The 15,175-nt window shown below is 39.0% G+C and overlaps 1 protein-coding gene across 7 annotated transcripts in view; it reads right to left on the reverse strand.

Moving 5' to 3' along the window:
• HNRNPD (heterogeneous nuclear ribonucleoprotein D) overlaps positions 1 to 14,514 on the reverse strand; it is a 21,767-nt gene extending 7,253 nt beyond the window's left edge. For 2 of the 7 annotated variants that reach the window (XR_004349914.1, XM_032632028.1), the window contains exons 1-6: positions 13,930 to 14,478; positions 12,024 to 12,080; positions 2,780 to 2,948; positions 2,006 to 2,167; positions 585 to 716; positions 50 to 149 (exon numbers count right to left, since the gene is read on the reverse strand). Coding sequence is in view for 5 of the 7 variants with exons in the window: in XM_032632028.1 (XP_032487919.1) it covers positions 50 to 149; positions 585 to 716; positions 2,006 to 2,167; positions 2,780 to 2,948; positions 12,024 to 12,080; positions 13,930 to 14,162 (853 nt within the window). In the remaining 2 variants the exon portion in view is untranslated. Of the gene's footprint in view, positions 1 to 49; positions 150 to 584; positions 717 to 2,005; positions 2,168 to 2,779; positions 2,949 to 12,023; positions 12,081 to 13,929 lie in introns of all 7 variants that reach the window. The other 5 variants (XR_004349916.1, XM_032632027.1, XM_032632030.1 and 2 more) reach the window with 4 other exon arrangements.
• Between the last annotated feature and the right edge of the window lie 661 nt (positions 14,515 to 15,175).

Raw genomic sequence — 15,175 nt, forward strand, 5'->3', positions numbered from 1 at the left:
TTAAAAAGTAGAAAAGCTTAAGATAGAGTAAACTTAGGCTCTAGCTTACCACCACCTCTTCCACGAGCTCTTCCTGCAAATCCTCCTCTAGATCCCCACTGTTGCTGTTGCTGATACTGTTCCTTCGACATAGCTACTTTTATTTCACACTAAAAAGAGAAAAATTATGTTATTACACTGACTCAAGAAAACAAAAATTATTTTTTTAAAACATACAGTTGGCTGCCCTGATATTGATACTTTCCTCAAAATCAGTTTTTCAATTAAACCAATCATCAGTACTTAGAGAATAATCACTTCTGATGTATCCAAGAAGTATGTGCTTGAGAATTTTACTACATTCTATTTGTTGGGTCCTCAAAAAGTATCTTTTGGTAAAGTCTAGACAAAAACTCACTTAAAAACAAATGTTTCCCTCCTATTCCCCAATAAAAGCAAAAACACAAGTCAAAAAATGACTGATAAATAAGGAGTCAATGAGACATCTTTAAAGCATACAAACTGAAGCCTTTACAGAAAGTTTAGATGACTGAACTCTTTACAACAGCTAGTATTCTCTACAAGTAATTGGATGCTTAACTTACTTTACTAAGACCAACATTGTGGTATTTCTTTTCCATTATCTTCTTCACTGGTTCCTCTTCCTTAAAGGTAATAAAGCAGAATCCACGCCTCTTATTGGTCTTGTTGTCCATGGGGAGCTCTATGGATTCAACCTGATTATCAAAAAAAAAAGTTTTAATACCTTAATTTGTAAGTTTAGTGGGGAAAATGCACAAAGAAAACATGCATTTGGCCCTCGTTCTATATTGTGTCTCTGTTTAATCTTTTAAAAAGTCTTCGAATTAGAATATGCACTCCACCTAAAAAGTTGTTAAACCTGTTTATTAAAAAAAGGTTCGGGGCTTCCCTGGTGGCGCAGTGGTTGAGAGTCCGCCTGCCGATGCAGGGGACACGGGTTCGTGCCCCGGTCCGGGAAGACCCCACATGCCGCGGAGCGCCTGGGCCCGTGAGCCATGGTTGCTGAGCCTGCGTGTCCGAAGCCTGTGCTCTACAACGAGAGAGGCCACAGCAGTGAGAGGCCCGCGTACCGCAAAAAAAAAAAAAAAAAAAAAAAAAGGTTCATAGGGTATTGACACTTGCTACCTAATTCAAGGGTCACAAACTCAAATGCCCGCCCACCCACCAAGTACAAGCAGAAGGAAACAGTCAATTTTAAGAAAAACAATAAAACTGACTGTGTTTGGGAGAAAACGGGGAATGGTGAGGATCACTGAAAACTGGAGAATGTATGAGCAACCAAAGGTGGAAGTTGCTACTCCATCTTAGATGGCTGTTGCCAGGCAAGAAGGCAGTTCCAATGTCACCTGCTCTTACAAATACTGAAGAAAAGCTAAATATACAGATTTTTGTGGGAAATATCTCAATTCCTAAATACTAACAACATGCAGTATGTTCTGCTTGAATCAAACCAAGGATGTCTGCAGGCTGTATCTGGGTCCAAAAGCCACAAATTTCTCAACCTAGCTTTAAATCATTAATTCATAAAAGGAATCTAAGTCTGTAATTAGCCTCATAAAATTTGCACATACACATGTGCTTAAATTGAGAAGGCGTTACACCCTATTGTTAGTTTATTTCTTCCCTATTCTCAACTGAACCATTTCCTTCTACATCTCAGGTAATCCAACCTGAATTTCTTCCTCGTTTATAGCTTTCTACTAATCCAGTAAATTCCACAATAAGAAAATGTCTACTTCATCTTTGTGTATGGTATGCCCAAGGATGCTATGCATATAATAGTTCCTCAATAAACTAGAAAATGCAGTCATCTAACCTTCAAAGACCTGCTAATAATATATTTGTACTGTCCTTATTTCAAAACCAATCACATAATCTGTCCAAACTTCAAAACAACTTTGGAAAACCCAGTGAAAAACCTATAATGTAACAATTATATTCACACTAATTTTAACAAAAACTAGGTCAAAATATTATCACATACCTCACCAAAACCACCAAAGTACTCCCTTATTTTCTCTTCAGGTGTATCTGGAGAAAGGCCACCAACAAAAATTTTTTTAACAGGCTCTTTTGTTTTCATGGCTTTGGCCCTCTTAGGATCAATCACCTTCCCATTCAATTTATGTTCTTTCTGATCCATGACCTAAGGAAATGGAAATTTTTCATTTGAAAGATATATATCTTAAGTTCAGAGATTATTAACTTACTTAAAAATAATTACAATTAAATAAATATAGCTAATGCCAGGCATATGTTGACCAGCTCACAATAAAACTGTCAATTGTGGTGATGTGATATTAGCTAATATATACCAATGTTTAAACCTAAAGGTCAGTAAGAATGAGGAGTTAATCAATTACTAGACAACCACCATGCCTTTAACTATTAGCAATATAAGCATGATTGCTACTTCCCTGTAGCCTAAAGACTAAAATGTAAAATGATTCAGTCAGAAGTTTCTTGCCTAGCAAATTTCAAAATCTGTATTTCTGTGAACTTAACACAGCATATCCTTCTAATTAGGCATCTTTAAGGTTTTTAAAATTAATTTTAATACAGTAGAGCCTGACACACAGGAAGTTTTCAGTAAAAAAATCTTGAATCTGACTCTCTTCATAAAACATATTGGCAAGAGCTGTTATCTCTTCCTTTGTATGACTGCAAAAGGGGAAATCACAAATAATAGGCAGATTAATTGTATCAAACTATTCACATATTTTACATTATTAACTGATTAGAACACATGGCACACTACCTTATCTACACTCTCCGACTCTTTAAATAGCACAAAGCCAAAACCCCTTGATCGCCCTGTGATAGGATCTAACTTCAGAGTGCAGTCTACGACTTCACCAAATTTGGAGAAGTAGTCCTTCAGATCTTTCTTTGTAGTGTCCCAGCTAAGGCCTCCTATAAACATTTTCCTGTAAAGACAAAAAGCAATATTAAAATGCTAAAAAAATTTTAATTTTGCCTTAAGTATCCACATCAATAATACTTCCCCAAAACTGCACCAATTTACTGGGCAGTGTATTAAAATGTCACTCTTCCTACATAACCACATATCAAGAACACCCTATTACAGTTATGTAAAGTTTTGTCACTACTGTGCCTGCATAATTACAAAATAGGGAGCAAGCAGCAGATTAAGTCTTTTGACTTGCCAAAAAGAGAAATGTATCCCCAAAGTAAAAACAGTATACACTGTCTTTCTTAAATTACAAGTTAAATACTGGTAACAGCAAAACAGAATTTCACCTTGAAATTTCTCTTCCAAATTTTTATTAAACTTATAAAAAAGCTATGAGGTCCCCATTAATCACAGTAACTAGCGTGTGTCTATGCTGAAGCTCCTTTCTCAACTGTTCTCTCATTTAACAAAACTCTTAGCACATAAAATGGGAAAGTCTCACAATTAAGTTGTAAACCAAATTTTTCGATGTGCTAAGAAACCTTAATAAAGACAAAAGTAATCACGTAAGCGATTTAATGAAAAAATTACCCACTGAAGCACAATCCACTAATTAACCTAGATGATTTATTTTCAGTAGAACCTCAGTTAACCAGCAATAAAATATTTAAACCTTTAAAACACTAAGTGACAGGTGGTAAGTGGAAACCACCAAGACACTTCAAAACCAAAAATGCATCCCCCCCCCCCCCCCCCCGCCAAAAAATTTAAAGTGAAATCTTACTTTTATTACAGCAAAAGGCCATAAAGCTCAGACCTGGCAGCTCTGTGATCCCTTTTACATCTGCCCCCTTTACCCACTCCCACAAAAGAGCTAACATATACCTCCCTCCTACCCTTTAAAGAGACAGGACTAGAGATTGTTATTTTAAGGATAAACTGTCAGAATTTGTTATGTGAGGGCTAAAAACCAATTTCACCATCGGAATAAAATCATGCTTGGTAAATGACTTCTACCTTTGCAACTGCAGTGGGTCAGGGGGAGGGGTGGCGATGGGGGTGTCGTGCTAACTTCCAGCTCTGAAAAGAAATTAAAGCAGGAACATCTCCATCTTGTGGGCTTTTTAGGATATCGCCACTAAAACCAATTCTTGGAACAAGAGAACAAAGTCTACCCCTAGAATAAGATCTTGCTTCTGCTTAACCTAAAGATGCCAGATTAACTGAGGTGTTACTGTTCTTACTATTTTTATCAGACTTGTTCTTACTTCTAATAAAGTTAATGCAAAAGAAGTCTTATTTTTAGGCATATAGTGTGCTACCCATTTAGGTTAGGTTTTCAACTTGTACCTGTATTCTAGAGCTGGGCTATTTATATGCTTTACATTCAGGACTTCTGCTAATAAAATTTCCATGCTTCAAGTAACTTTTATTAACTCTTTATATATTTTATAATCAAATGAGCATAACAAAACACCCACAATATTGTACAGGTATTATTAATGTTTACTGCCAATTCCATGGGGAAAAAAAGTTGAGGTATTTTCTCAATTACATTTTCTTTCATATCCAGTGAAATAATATCCAGTCCAAGTTACTTAAATTGCCTTAAGCACCTTTATTTTTAACCTAACAATCCAGAGCACTTCCTTCATAGATGAAAGTACATTACCAACATTTATTTACTCTTTCAAGGTGAAGAGAACACTGCTCTTTTTAAGGATGAGAAAGAAACGGACTTCAAGGTATGACCTCTTGCTCAGATATTCATGGAAAGTTCTAGATAGAAACTTCAATTAAATTGAACTATTAAATTACCACTTCTATGATTATTACAGAAACTTTCCATCGATAATTTAACAGTTTGAAATTACTTCAAGCTGAAGAGAATAACAGAAGTCTTTAAAAAAAAAAAACTAAAATTGAAAGGCAAGAAAATTCTGTGTCTGTTCGGTCTGTTCCTCAGAGACAGAACTAGTTTTGATTTTATTTAACCAAGGCAATATTTATATTGAGTTGTGTCCTCAATTTAAAATTAACAAAAAAATAATTACAAAGAAATAAATCAAGAATGAGGCACGTTCTTTAATTCACAAACCCCAAACTTTTTCTCAACATTGGGAGTCAGTTTTCTTAAATACTAGATAAGCATACTAATTCATCAACTGGCCCAGTAGGTGTTCTCTTACTGAAAGAAACTTTCCACGTTTAATATAGTCTTGAGTAAAGAAGTTGTTAAATGTGTCTACCTTAGAGTTAAAAAAGGTCACCGAAGAGGCTATCCTTCTTAATCAAATCCCATTTATCCAGAATATAAATGTCCTAGTCAACTATAATGTATACATCCATAGAATGATTACTGTTTCTCAGAAAATTAGAGCAAAATATGTAGTAAAACTTCAGCTATCCAGCACCTTTAGAGAATGAGAAGCCAAATAGTCTACCCTCCTTCAAGCATTGCCTGCCTTCCTAATCTCTCTCCCCAATTGTTTTTAACCTTCAATTACTTGGAATGATTTTTTTTTCCTATGGCATATCACACACACTCTTCTGCCTTCCTAATCAAATAGAGTAATCATGATTTAACATTGAGTCAGTCACCACTAACATACTATGCTACTATAGCATGCCCGTAGGGTCTTCTGAACTTAGAGAACTATTTATTAATACACTAAGTGCATCTTATTTCTTAGCTCTTTTAACAAGTTCTAGCTTTCATTTTTGCCAGATTAATCAGCAGCTGCTATTCTAAAATGCTTTCCCCCCCCCCTTTCATTTTTTAGGAAGTTAGCTGGCACTCAAACATTTCAAATTTGGGGTAAAGTAAAAGTAAACAGCCTCTGAGCAAGAGCCTAACTAGCTCTTTTTTGAGACAAATTCATTACGTTTTGGCAGCCCAAAAGCACTCATTTTCTTCTGCTCTAATAAGGGTGCTGCACAACTGATAACCTAACCAGACAGGTGGATATACTACAATGAACACATGCTGTACCAAATCCATTCTATCTTTACTAAATCTAGCATATTGAATAAATTCACCCCATTTTTACTCAGTAGACACACCAAAATATACATGTGTAACAAATAAGAAAAAGTCTGTTATCTTAATTCTGGGTAAATGGGAACTTATTTTAGCCTCTCTAAAACACCAGCATTCTGACATGCTCTGCCTCAAATTATAGGATGGTATATATAAGATGGTATCAATTTAAACTTTCTATATTTTATATTACTGTATTTTGCTTAAAACACAATACCTAGTGTCTGTCCAGATTACCTTTGCTGCCTTGAACACAAAGACTGACTTTCAAGTTGCTTTCACCCCTGCCGAGATGTGCAAAACACTTTACAATGAAGGAGAGCTGGAACTTCAGAAAAATCCTGAGCAGCGCAAGTTAGAACTACAGCACAGGACTTGTTCAAGTAGCAGAAATGGGCCCCTAATACTGCAATACAAGCTTAAAATTTGATCCTTACTTGTAAGTGAATCAATAATCCCAATTAAAGTGTAGGACTTTACCTACATTATCAACGAAGTTTAATTTCTTAATCCTATCTGTAAAGTTATTTAGCACCCCAAAGGCAATATAGTATTCAACTTAAAACACCTACTCAACAATTGAAATATTCTTGCCTTACAGATACTGACATTATACTATAGTATAATATTAAATGACAAGCACAAAGTTATACAACTCAGTGCAGATAACTCTCCAAATGAGAATTTAGGTTGCTTTGTGGGACATTCTCCTCGAGAGGAAGTACATTTAGAGGCAGTACTGCTTGGGGTTTAAATCCTTCCTCCAGAACTAAGAGCTTACCTCTATTTGCAGTGAGGATTTAAATGGCACAGAACATGGTCTAACACATCCCAAGTGCTCAATAGAAATAAATTACTATTTAGTAGGGATAGAGCACAATCTAAATAAAGCAGTTTTTTCACTTACTCAATGGCTTAAATTTTTTTTTAATCTGCATGAGCTATATGAAGTTTCCAACATTAAAGGGAAACGGCCAGGATGAATTTTATATAAATGGATCCTAAGATTAGTTTTAATGCTAAAGACTTAACCCAGAAATTTTAAATATACCATGTAAAAACTACAGACTGGAAATTAGGTTTTCTAAGCTCTTAAGTAAAATGTAGTTCCAAAATCACACTGATTACTTGTCTGTACTCTACATAAATGCCAGTAACTTCAGTAAGGAATAATTTCAAAATATAAACAGCAATATATATGGAGCAGTGCTGGCTGGTGGAATTACTGTTTTTTCCCATCTAAGAACTTTACTCTCAATACTACTGAGGTCTCTAGGTTTAACACTCTACTCAACAGAAAGTATTTTTTATATAAAGACACTTGGTCCTACTACCCTATACTCAAGGTAAATGATAAACACATCATTACACTTTTCCCCAATTTTGGAAAGGGAAAAAAAGGATTCTGTAACTTTTAAACACTTCCTAACAACTCATGGCCTTCCCTATGTGGTTTCATAACAAATTCTGACAGTTTAAAAACTACAACAGCATGGCGATCTGATATACATTTCAAGTACACAACGTAACTGGCCAATCACTGTCACCTTTTAGAGTAATGTTACTCAAGCATACCACTAATCCTTATTTAAATAAAACTTCTGGTATTTTATCCTTAAAATTATTCCTTTACAATCCTAAAATGACATTAAGTATAGTGAAATCTCACCAATAGATAAGAAATGAGTATTTATTTTCCTTATAAAATATAGATTTAGTTTAAAATTAAATCAGTGGTTAACCTAAAATGGGGAGGGGGTTACTTTTTTGCAACTAGGTAGTATCACATGGTATCATTTTAGAATCTGTATAAAAAATACTCTTGGAAACAGTTTGACAAACTTTTAACAGTCAATAAAAAAGATTAATTCCTCTAGGTAATATATTAGATCTCATTTCTTCATACTTTGAATAAACTTAAATGACTAAAAATGTGAGTTGCAACATAACAGCTAATAAACATGACAGTTTTTGAATAAACTTTAAATGTTTAACCCAAAATCTCCCCTTTTCTTCATTTCATTCCCAGGCAGGAATGACATCTTGTATTTTTACTTTTAAAATAAACTCTCAATCAGCTTTATAAGGTAAACTCTCCTCTACCTAGAGGTTAAGGAATGGGGTTTCCTTAACCTAGAGGTTAAGGTTCTGGTTAACTGAGATTACTACACATTCACAATTCTATAAAGTTTTTTTTATTAGAAACCAATTTAAATATCAACCCTAAACTCAGAAAATGGTTTTCACCTTTCTTGGTGGAATTTCAGAATCTTGCAATGCTTTAAAATCACATTACTTTTTAATAATAAAGGGGAAAATTATGTAAGATTCATTTCATGACATTATTGGTTAATTTTTGGGTATATTAGCTGATAGTTTTTCATCTCTCTTTCTCACAAGACTTGGGGTAGGGAAACTAGAGTTGAGTTTCCTGGCTGTTTGGACTTTATGGTAGTTTCAAGTCTAGATAAGCAGGAGCTTACAGAATAGGACCCAATACTTAAAAACTACCACCTTGATTATTGGCCAAACACTGCTAGTAATAATACGTGTCTCCCCACTCCACCCCCAGTCTTAAATGTCTAGCTCCAATGTACAACATGTAATACTCCAAAAACTAAAACATGCTTACCTTTACTCCACAGGAGTAAACCACTGGCAGTATCAACTATTAAGGCACAGGATAAATACACACAAGCTATGAAAGCAGGCTATGTAGTCAATCTTCCTGTGGTGAGCATTGTTTCCAACACACAAATCAGCAAACCAAGTAACGAACATGTTATATTACCTGAGACCACACTGTTGGAAGTGAAGTAACAGAAACAGATCCCACGCTTCCAGCATCCAGTTCAGTGCCCTATCTACTAAAATGTTGAAGCAGAACTAAAGTTGTTTCACTCCATTTGTGAATCTGCACACACTCGAGGTGCACAGGTTTAATCGGAATAGGGAAAAAGTTATTATTCTATTACTTTTTAAATGCTTTCAAGCTAAAACTAATCATTCTCCATGTTGGCCATGAATCACACACAATAGCAGATTCAAAACCTTCTTATATTAAGTGCACCCTTACAGATGACAACACCCAAGCAATGTTTAAAAAAAAAAAAATACAAAGTATATACTTAATTTATAGAAGGGGCCACAAGTATATTTATCTCAAAAAGCAGCACTCAAAAACTTCAATGATATTCTCCAATTCCAAACCCAAAAGGTCAGGTGATTTTTAGTATCCTTCATGATAAATAAGAATTTGAAATGAAAAGAATTTAGTACTCCTTCCTTAGGTGTTAATCATCTCAAATCTGGGGGCATCCACTACTACAATTAACCCAGGAAACTTGTCAAAGATTCCCAAGAATGCTAAAATTCAGACCCATGTACTCAGGGTCTCAACTTTACAGTAAATCCAACTTAGGAATCAAAGGCCCGTAAATTTGGCGTTAAGACTGCTTTATCTAAAAGTAACTGCTCTTCTACGAAGCAAACAATGCTCAAGATGCCCCAGAAGCACTAAGGTATAGATCATAACCTCAAATATTTAAAACAACAAAGTGTTAGGTAAACCCATTTCTTAAAAATTAGACAGGAGACAACCTACAGCACAATTAATTCACAAAATCCTCAAACAGGAAGAATCACACTTGGGTTTATACACTAATGGTTACAGAACTAGATCAACAGTCCTGTTATTAGAAAAGTATTGCTGTACTTTGGCTCATAAATGAACGGGATTATTCTGCTTCTTACCTAATCCAATGCAGGCAAGTCAATGTACCTACCTTGTAAAATTGCAAGCTACTACAATATTACAGTTCCCCAATAATCATGAGAAAGTAAAAACTCTGTCTCCAGGTAGCTTGCTATACATGGCATGCATATTTTGCCAGACACTAATTTTAAAGTACCTACACACTGAAAGGATCATAGCCCTATAGAGGACATAATGAGTTCACACCAAAATGGGAAATCTCAGTGCAATTGCTTTTAAGTAAAAACTAGGGATGATAAAGTTGGAAAAATTATAATGAGATGAACTCAGGAAGGCATTTTACTATGGAAGTGAATAATTACTCTAAAGGTCCATAGCAAATTGTGGAAACACTTTACTCCACTAGAGGTATAACAAGCATGTCCTCCTCAAAATAGCTGTTTATTCTTGTATTTAAAAAAACACTTAAGTCTGCAACAAATTGATTTTTTAAATAGTTTTAGGATGAAATTGTAATTCACTTCAGTCTCAAGTTAGAATTGTAAAAAGATTCGCACACAGAAATGTGTTTAAGAAATTAAATTTAGATTTTATATCTAGTAACCAGTCTTACCCTCACCACTATTATGAAACTTCTGCCCAATTTCCCTCAAACTGGGAGACAGAGAACAGATAGGGTGGCAAGTGCAGACACCAAAAAGATTAAGCCTTGAGGGCTTTTTGTTCAGAAAGAAAAACAAGAATACGTGTAAAGGATGAGGCTGACAGGAGAGTAATTTTTTTAAAATATTTATTTATTTATTTGGCTGCGCCGGGTCTTAGCTGCGGCACGCGGGAACTTTTGTTGTGGCACGCGGGGGTACGTTATTTTAAAAGTCAAATATTAAACTTTAAAAATGAGAATATTTGTTAAATGTAAACTCAAAGTAAACCTCATGATCTAAAATGTTCATTAACCATAAATATTTAATTGTCCATTTTTCCTAAGAGTTCAAGAAACTTGCAAAGTTATAGTATTAACTAACAGACCACATATAATTTCTGCAAGCGTCAAAGCAACGACCTTTAAACGTAAGTTTACGACCCTTTCAAATTACTGAAAATAATTGCTTACATATTTGAAATATGTAATGGAGTAATAAAGTCAAGTACAGTTATAATTTCTTATTTAGTTTGCCACTATTACCTAGCAGTGAAATTGAACTATCACAGGACCAAAGAGAATAATTTCCATCATAAAACTTTTATTCTGGGGACTTCCCTGGCAGTCCAGTGGTTAAGACTCCACGCTCCCAATACAGAGGGCACGGGTTCAATCCCTGGTCTCGGGGAAGATCCCCAGTGGCGCGGCCAAAAAAAAAAAAAAAAAACCAAACAACTTTTATTCTGTATGTCACACTTTATCTACAATATAAAACTGGACAGATTTCAGTTAAAGAAAATAATAAGCTCCTGTAAAAGGTAAAATACTGTCCCAACTGGGCTCTTAGAATATTGTCTGTACAGATGTTAAGTCAACTATCTGCAAGTTACTGGCCCTCTAAACTCCAGTGGTGGTAGATACAAACTCCTGGAAAACTCAAACATAATCCTGAAGGCAGAAATACTGACATTTAGGGGAAGAGGAGGGATAAAAAGAACAATACTCAATCTACCAGCCTTTCAAAAAGTCATGCAATTGTGAATACACGTCAACCAACCAACTGTAATTAACATTCCAACCAAATCACACTGAAAATCTAAAAATCTGATTTAAGCTGTAGTGGAAAGCCACATCAGCATGCCTTTAATAGTACATGTGCAATTCTTATTAAAGTTCTATTTACAAATATGGTTGGTGATTTTTTTAAAATGTCATTTTTGCATATACATCACTACTTTAAAAATTGTTTTACTACTGACATTTCCAGAATATTTCAGTATAACATGCAATACATTTTAAACACACAACACTTTATTGTAGCAGATAACCTTCACGTATAACATTCAACTTAGAATTACACGAAATTTTTTTGTCTTAAAACAAATCAAATTTAAAATTAAATACTTTCTTGCCCAAATATAAAAATATCATTACTAATTATATTAAGCTTTAATTGGCCAAACCACAATTACATGCATTACCACAGACCAAAAACCATGTAATGGCATCAATTTTGCCCAAAGATCACACATGATGCCTAAAAAGGTTTTATATCCCAGGTACAAAATATCCTACTGTACTAAAGTCTAGAATTTCCTGGGAATCAATGGGCAACTAACCAATACACAGCCTCCACATGTTATGACTACTGAAACCTTTATATTACAGAAATAAAATTTAAAAGTTTTACCATTCTTCCCGCTGTGCCGTCGCTGCTTCAGAGTGTCGTGGGGAGGAGTTTGAATGGCTAGGGAATTAACAACCGGTACAGCAACCAATCAAAATTCTAGTTTTAGTTTTTGACATTGTTAGGGTTAAAAACTTTAATTCATTTACACTTCGGTTCAACAGTAGATAACTACAAAGGCAGCTGCTTTGTGACTTGAAAAATCAGAACAGAAAGCCCGCCCCAAACAGTAAGTTACACAATCATTTGGGTGCCTCTGTCCAAAGAACAGAATTCAGAAAAAAACCAAAATGTTAAAAGGCTTAAGTTTCCAAATACTTAACATATCCCTTTCTTAAACTAAGCTATATATAATTCCAGATAAATTAAGAAAAGCTCGTTTCCCATCCCACCTCCACTCTCCCAAAGCCAGCACAATCAGCAAAACAGCCCGACAAGAGTCTGCCTAGGCTGAGAATATTAAATCCTATATTCCAAAGTGCTTATCTCTCCCCCCTCCAAAGCCTGTGCTTTTTCCTAATAAAGAGAATGTTTTCCAATATTGAGTTAAAGCGACACTTTATTGCTTTTACCTTCCAGCCAACACCTTTCTCCTTATTACAGCGAAAAAAATTACACACACACACACCCCAATTACAAAAAGTAAAGGAAGCGTTAACCCAACATCAGCGATCAGTAACGGGAATAAGAAAACCCAACCAAGAACCCCTGATTTAGTCCCTCCTGCTAACTCCTATATTCTGTTCCCGGCTCCCAAACGCTGCGTTCTAAAAAATTTTATGCAGCTTTAAATAACATATACAACGTATTCCAATCGGAGGAAACAAGTTACTACTTAAAAACCTGCAAAAAGAATAAAAGCCATAGCACATTACAGAATTTGTTCATTTTATGAGAGAAGGCTGGTGGGCCTCCTGTAACTTAACTGGGTGAGAGCGGGAAGGAGAAATCAAGAGAGACCAAAAAAAGGATTCTGGGCACGGCGTGGGTTGTAAAAAATGAAAATTGCACAGAAAAAGTAAGGTAAGAGTACACTATCTGTACGAACAGTTGAGGAACCCAATAGCTGAGGGCGCGAAAAAGGTGCGCGGTTAGAATAACTCTGCGGGGTGGGGGAAGGGCGGTCAGCAAGTCGGAGGTAGAACAGCTCCAGTCAAGTGCAGGCTCCGCCGACAAGGAACTTGAGGAAAGCCCTTGGAGCAAAACCAACGTACCAACAGGCGATTCGGGGAATTTCACCAGGCCCAGTTGGTTCCGTAGGCTGGAAAGTGGGGAATATGCAAGCAAGCCGTTGTGCGATGGTGTACAGTAGAAAAACGAAAAGGCTGAGGCGAAACTTACTCAAAATACTGAAAAACATTCGGCCTGAAGCCAAGACGGGAGGAGCAGAGCTGGACAACCTACACGTTCCCCGAAGCATGTGCTTACAAAGAATGGCATCGTCTAGGGATGCTGCAGTGAGAAGCACCAAATAAACCTTAGTTATCCAGGCATAAAGGATTTTTGTGTCTGACTGCGATTTTATGCCCAGGACTTTAGGAAACTGGGGAAAGAGAAGACAGCGGGAAAAGAAAAAAGGTACCCCTCCACAGGCGGGAAAAAATCCTGGCGGCTAAGTCGGTGGGAGGAGACCCAAGGCGAGGGAGGGAAGAAGGGCGGGCCGGGGAGCAGCATGGTGACGGCTAAAGGTGGAAACGTGTGTGATGGGGGAGGGGGCGATTAGCAGGCAGGGGAAGAAGGAAATGAAACCCCGGGGGAGCCCGGCGTAGAGAAGGGGATAACAGTGCAAAGAGGCTGCACGGGAGCCTGGAGCACGGGGGGGAGAGCGGGAACGAGGCCTAATGGCGGGGGAGAAGGAGGGGGAGGGGGGATAGTTGGGCCTGACTATCCCGGGCCGCCCCTTACTCACCCTTCATCCTCCTCGTTCTTACTGGCATCGATCTTCGCCCCCTCCGACTCGGCGCTGCCTCCTTCGGTGCCTCCGGCCGCGGTTCCGCCCCCGGTCCCGGCTCCGCTTCCCGCCGCCGCCGCTGCCCCCTGCGCCGCCACCACCATGGCTCCCTCCTGTTCGCCCGCCGAGCCGCCTACCGCCGCTGTTGCTGCCGCCGCCGCCCCGTCCCCGCCAAACTGCTCCTCCGACATAGTGCTACTGCCTCCGCCGCCGCCGAGACTACACCCGCCGCTACCGCGAACCGAAACTAGCAGCAAAGTAATCCCCGCCGCTGCCGCGCGCCCGCTCTACCGCGCGAAGCACACAACAAGACAGAGAAGGCGCGCGTGGCTGCAAAGGCTCCTGCGCCTCTCCCCGGCCTGCCCCCCTTGCCTCCCACTCTCGCGCAGCGCGCACTCCCACTCTCGTCCGCCGCACTAAAAAAGAATAAGAAGCAACGGCAGCCGCTCTCGCCTCCTCCTCGCTTTAATGGCGCCGCCGCGGACCACCTAAAATGGCCGACGGAAGAACGGCGCGTCCCGGTCACGTGGCGCGCGAGCGCGCCCTTTGCACCTCCCCGCCCCCCTCTACCGCTAGTTTTTTTCCCCTTCCTCCTCGGTCCCGCCCTCTCGCTCCCTTTTATACCTTCCTCGCACGCGCTGCGCCTCACAGCGTGGGGCCTTTAAAGGGAACCGGAAATGGCGTTCTATAAGACGGCCGCGCGGAGACCATCGAGAACAAGGAGCGCTGTTTCGAAGGCGCGGCTAGAAGGGCCCCTTCGTCCGCCGCAGCTTTTCCGAGAGTTCCTGGTCGGCTCACCCCAATCCCCACCCCCACCCCCAGCAGCGGGCGGGAGCAGCGGCGTTGGGCAGGGGTGTGGTAGCACCTCCCGGAAGGCGGCAGTGCCTTGTGCGCCTGCGGATTTGGAGTGGGGGAGGGGAGGCGCACAACCGGCTGCTCCCCGCGTGTTAGCGGTGCCAGCCCGAGAAGAGAGGCTACGCTGAGGTGTCGGCCTTGTCCCAGAGACTCCGGGGAACGCCTGGCTCGCGGTAGCCTGAGCGAGGCGCCGCGGCTGGCCGTGCGCGTGCACGGACTGCGGCAGCTCCTCCGGCCGCCGTAGTCGCCCGCGACCGGGTGACATTGAGGTTTCCCCGGCTGCAGCTGCCGCGTTTCCCAGACCCTGGCGGGCAGGCTGAGGCCGTTGATGATTAGGGCTGCTTTTCTT

Source organism: Phocoena sinus, chromosome 5 (genome assembly GCF_008692025.1).
Source record: "Phocoena sinus isolate mPhoSin1 chromosome 5, mPhoSin1.pri, whole genome shotgun sequence".
NCBI lineage: Eukaryota > Metazoa > Chordata > Mammalia > Artiodactyla > Phocoenidae > Phocoena > Phocoena sinus.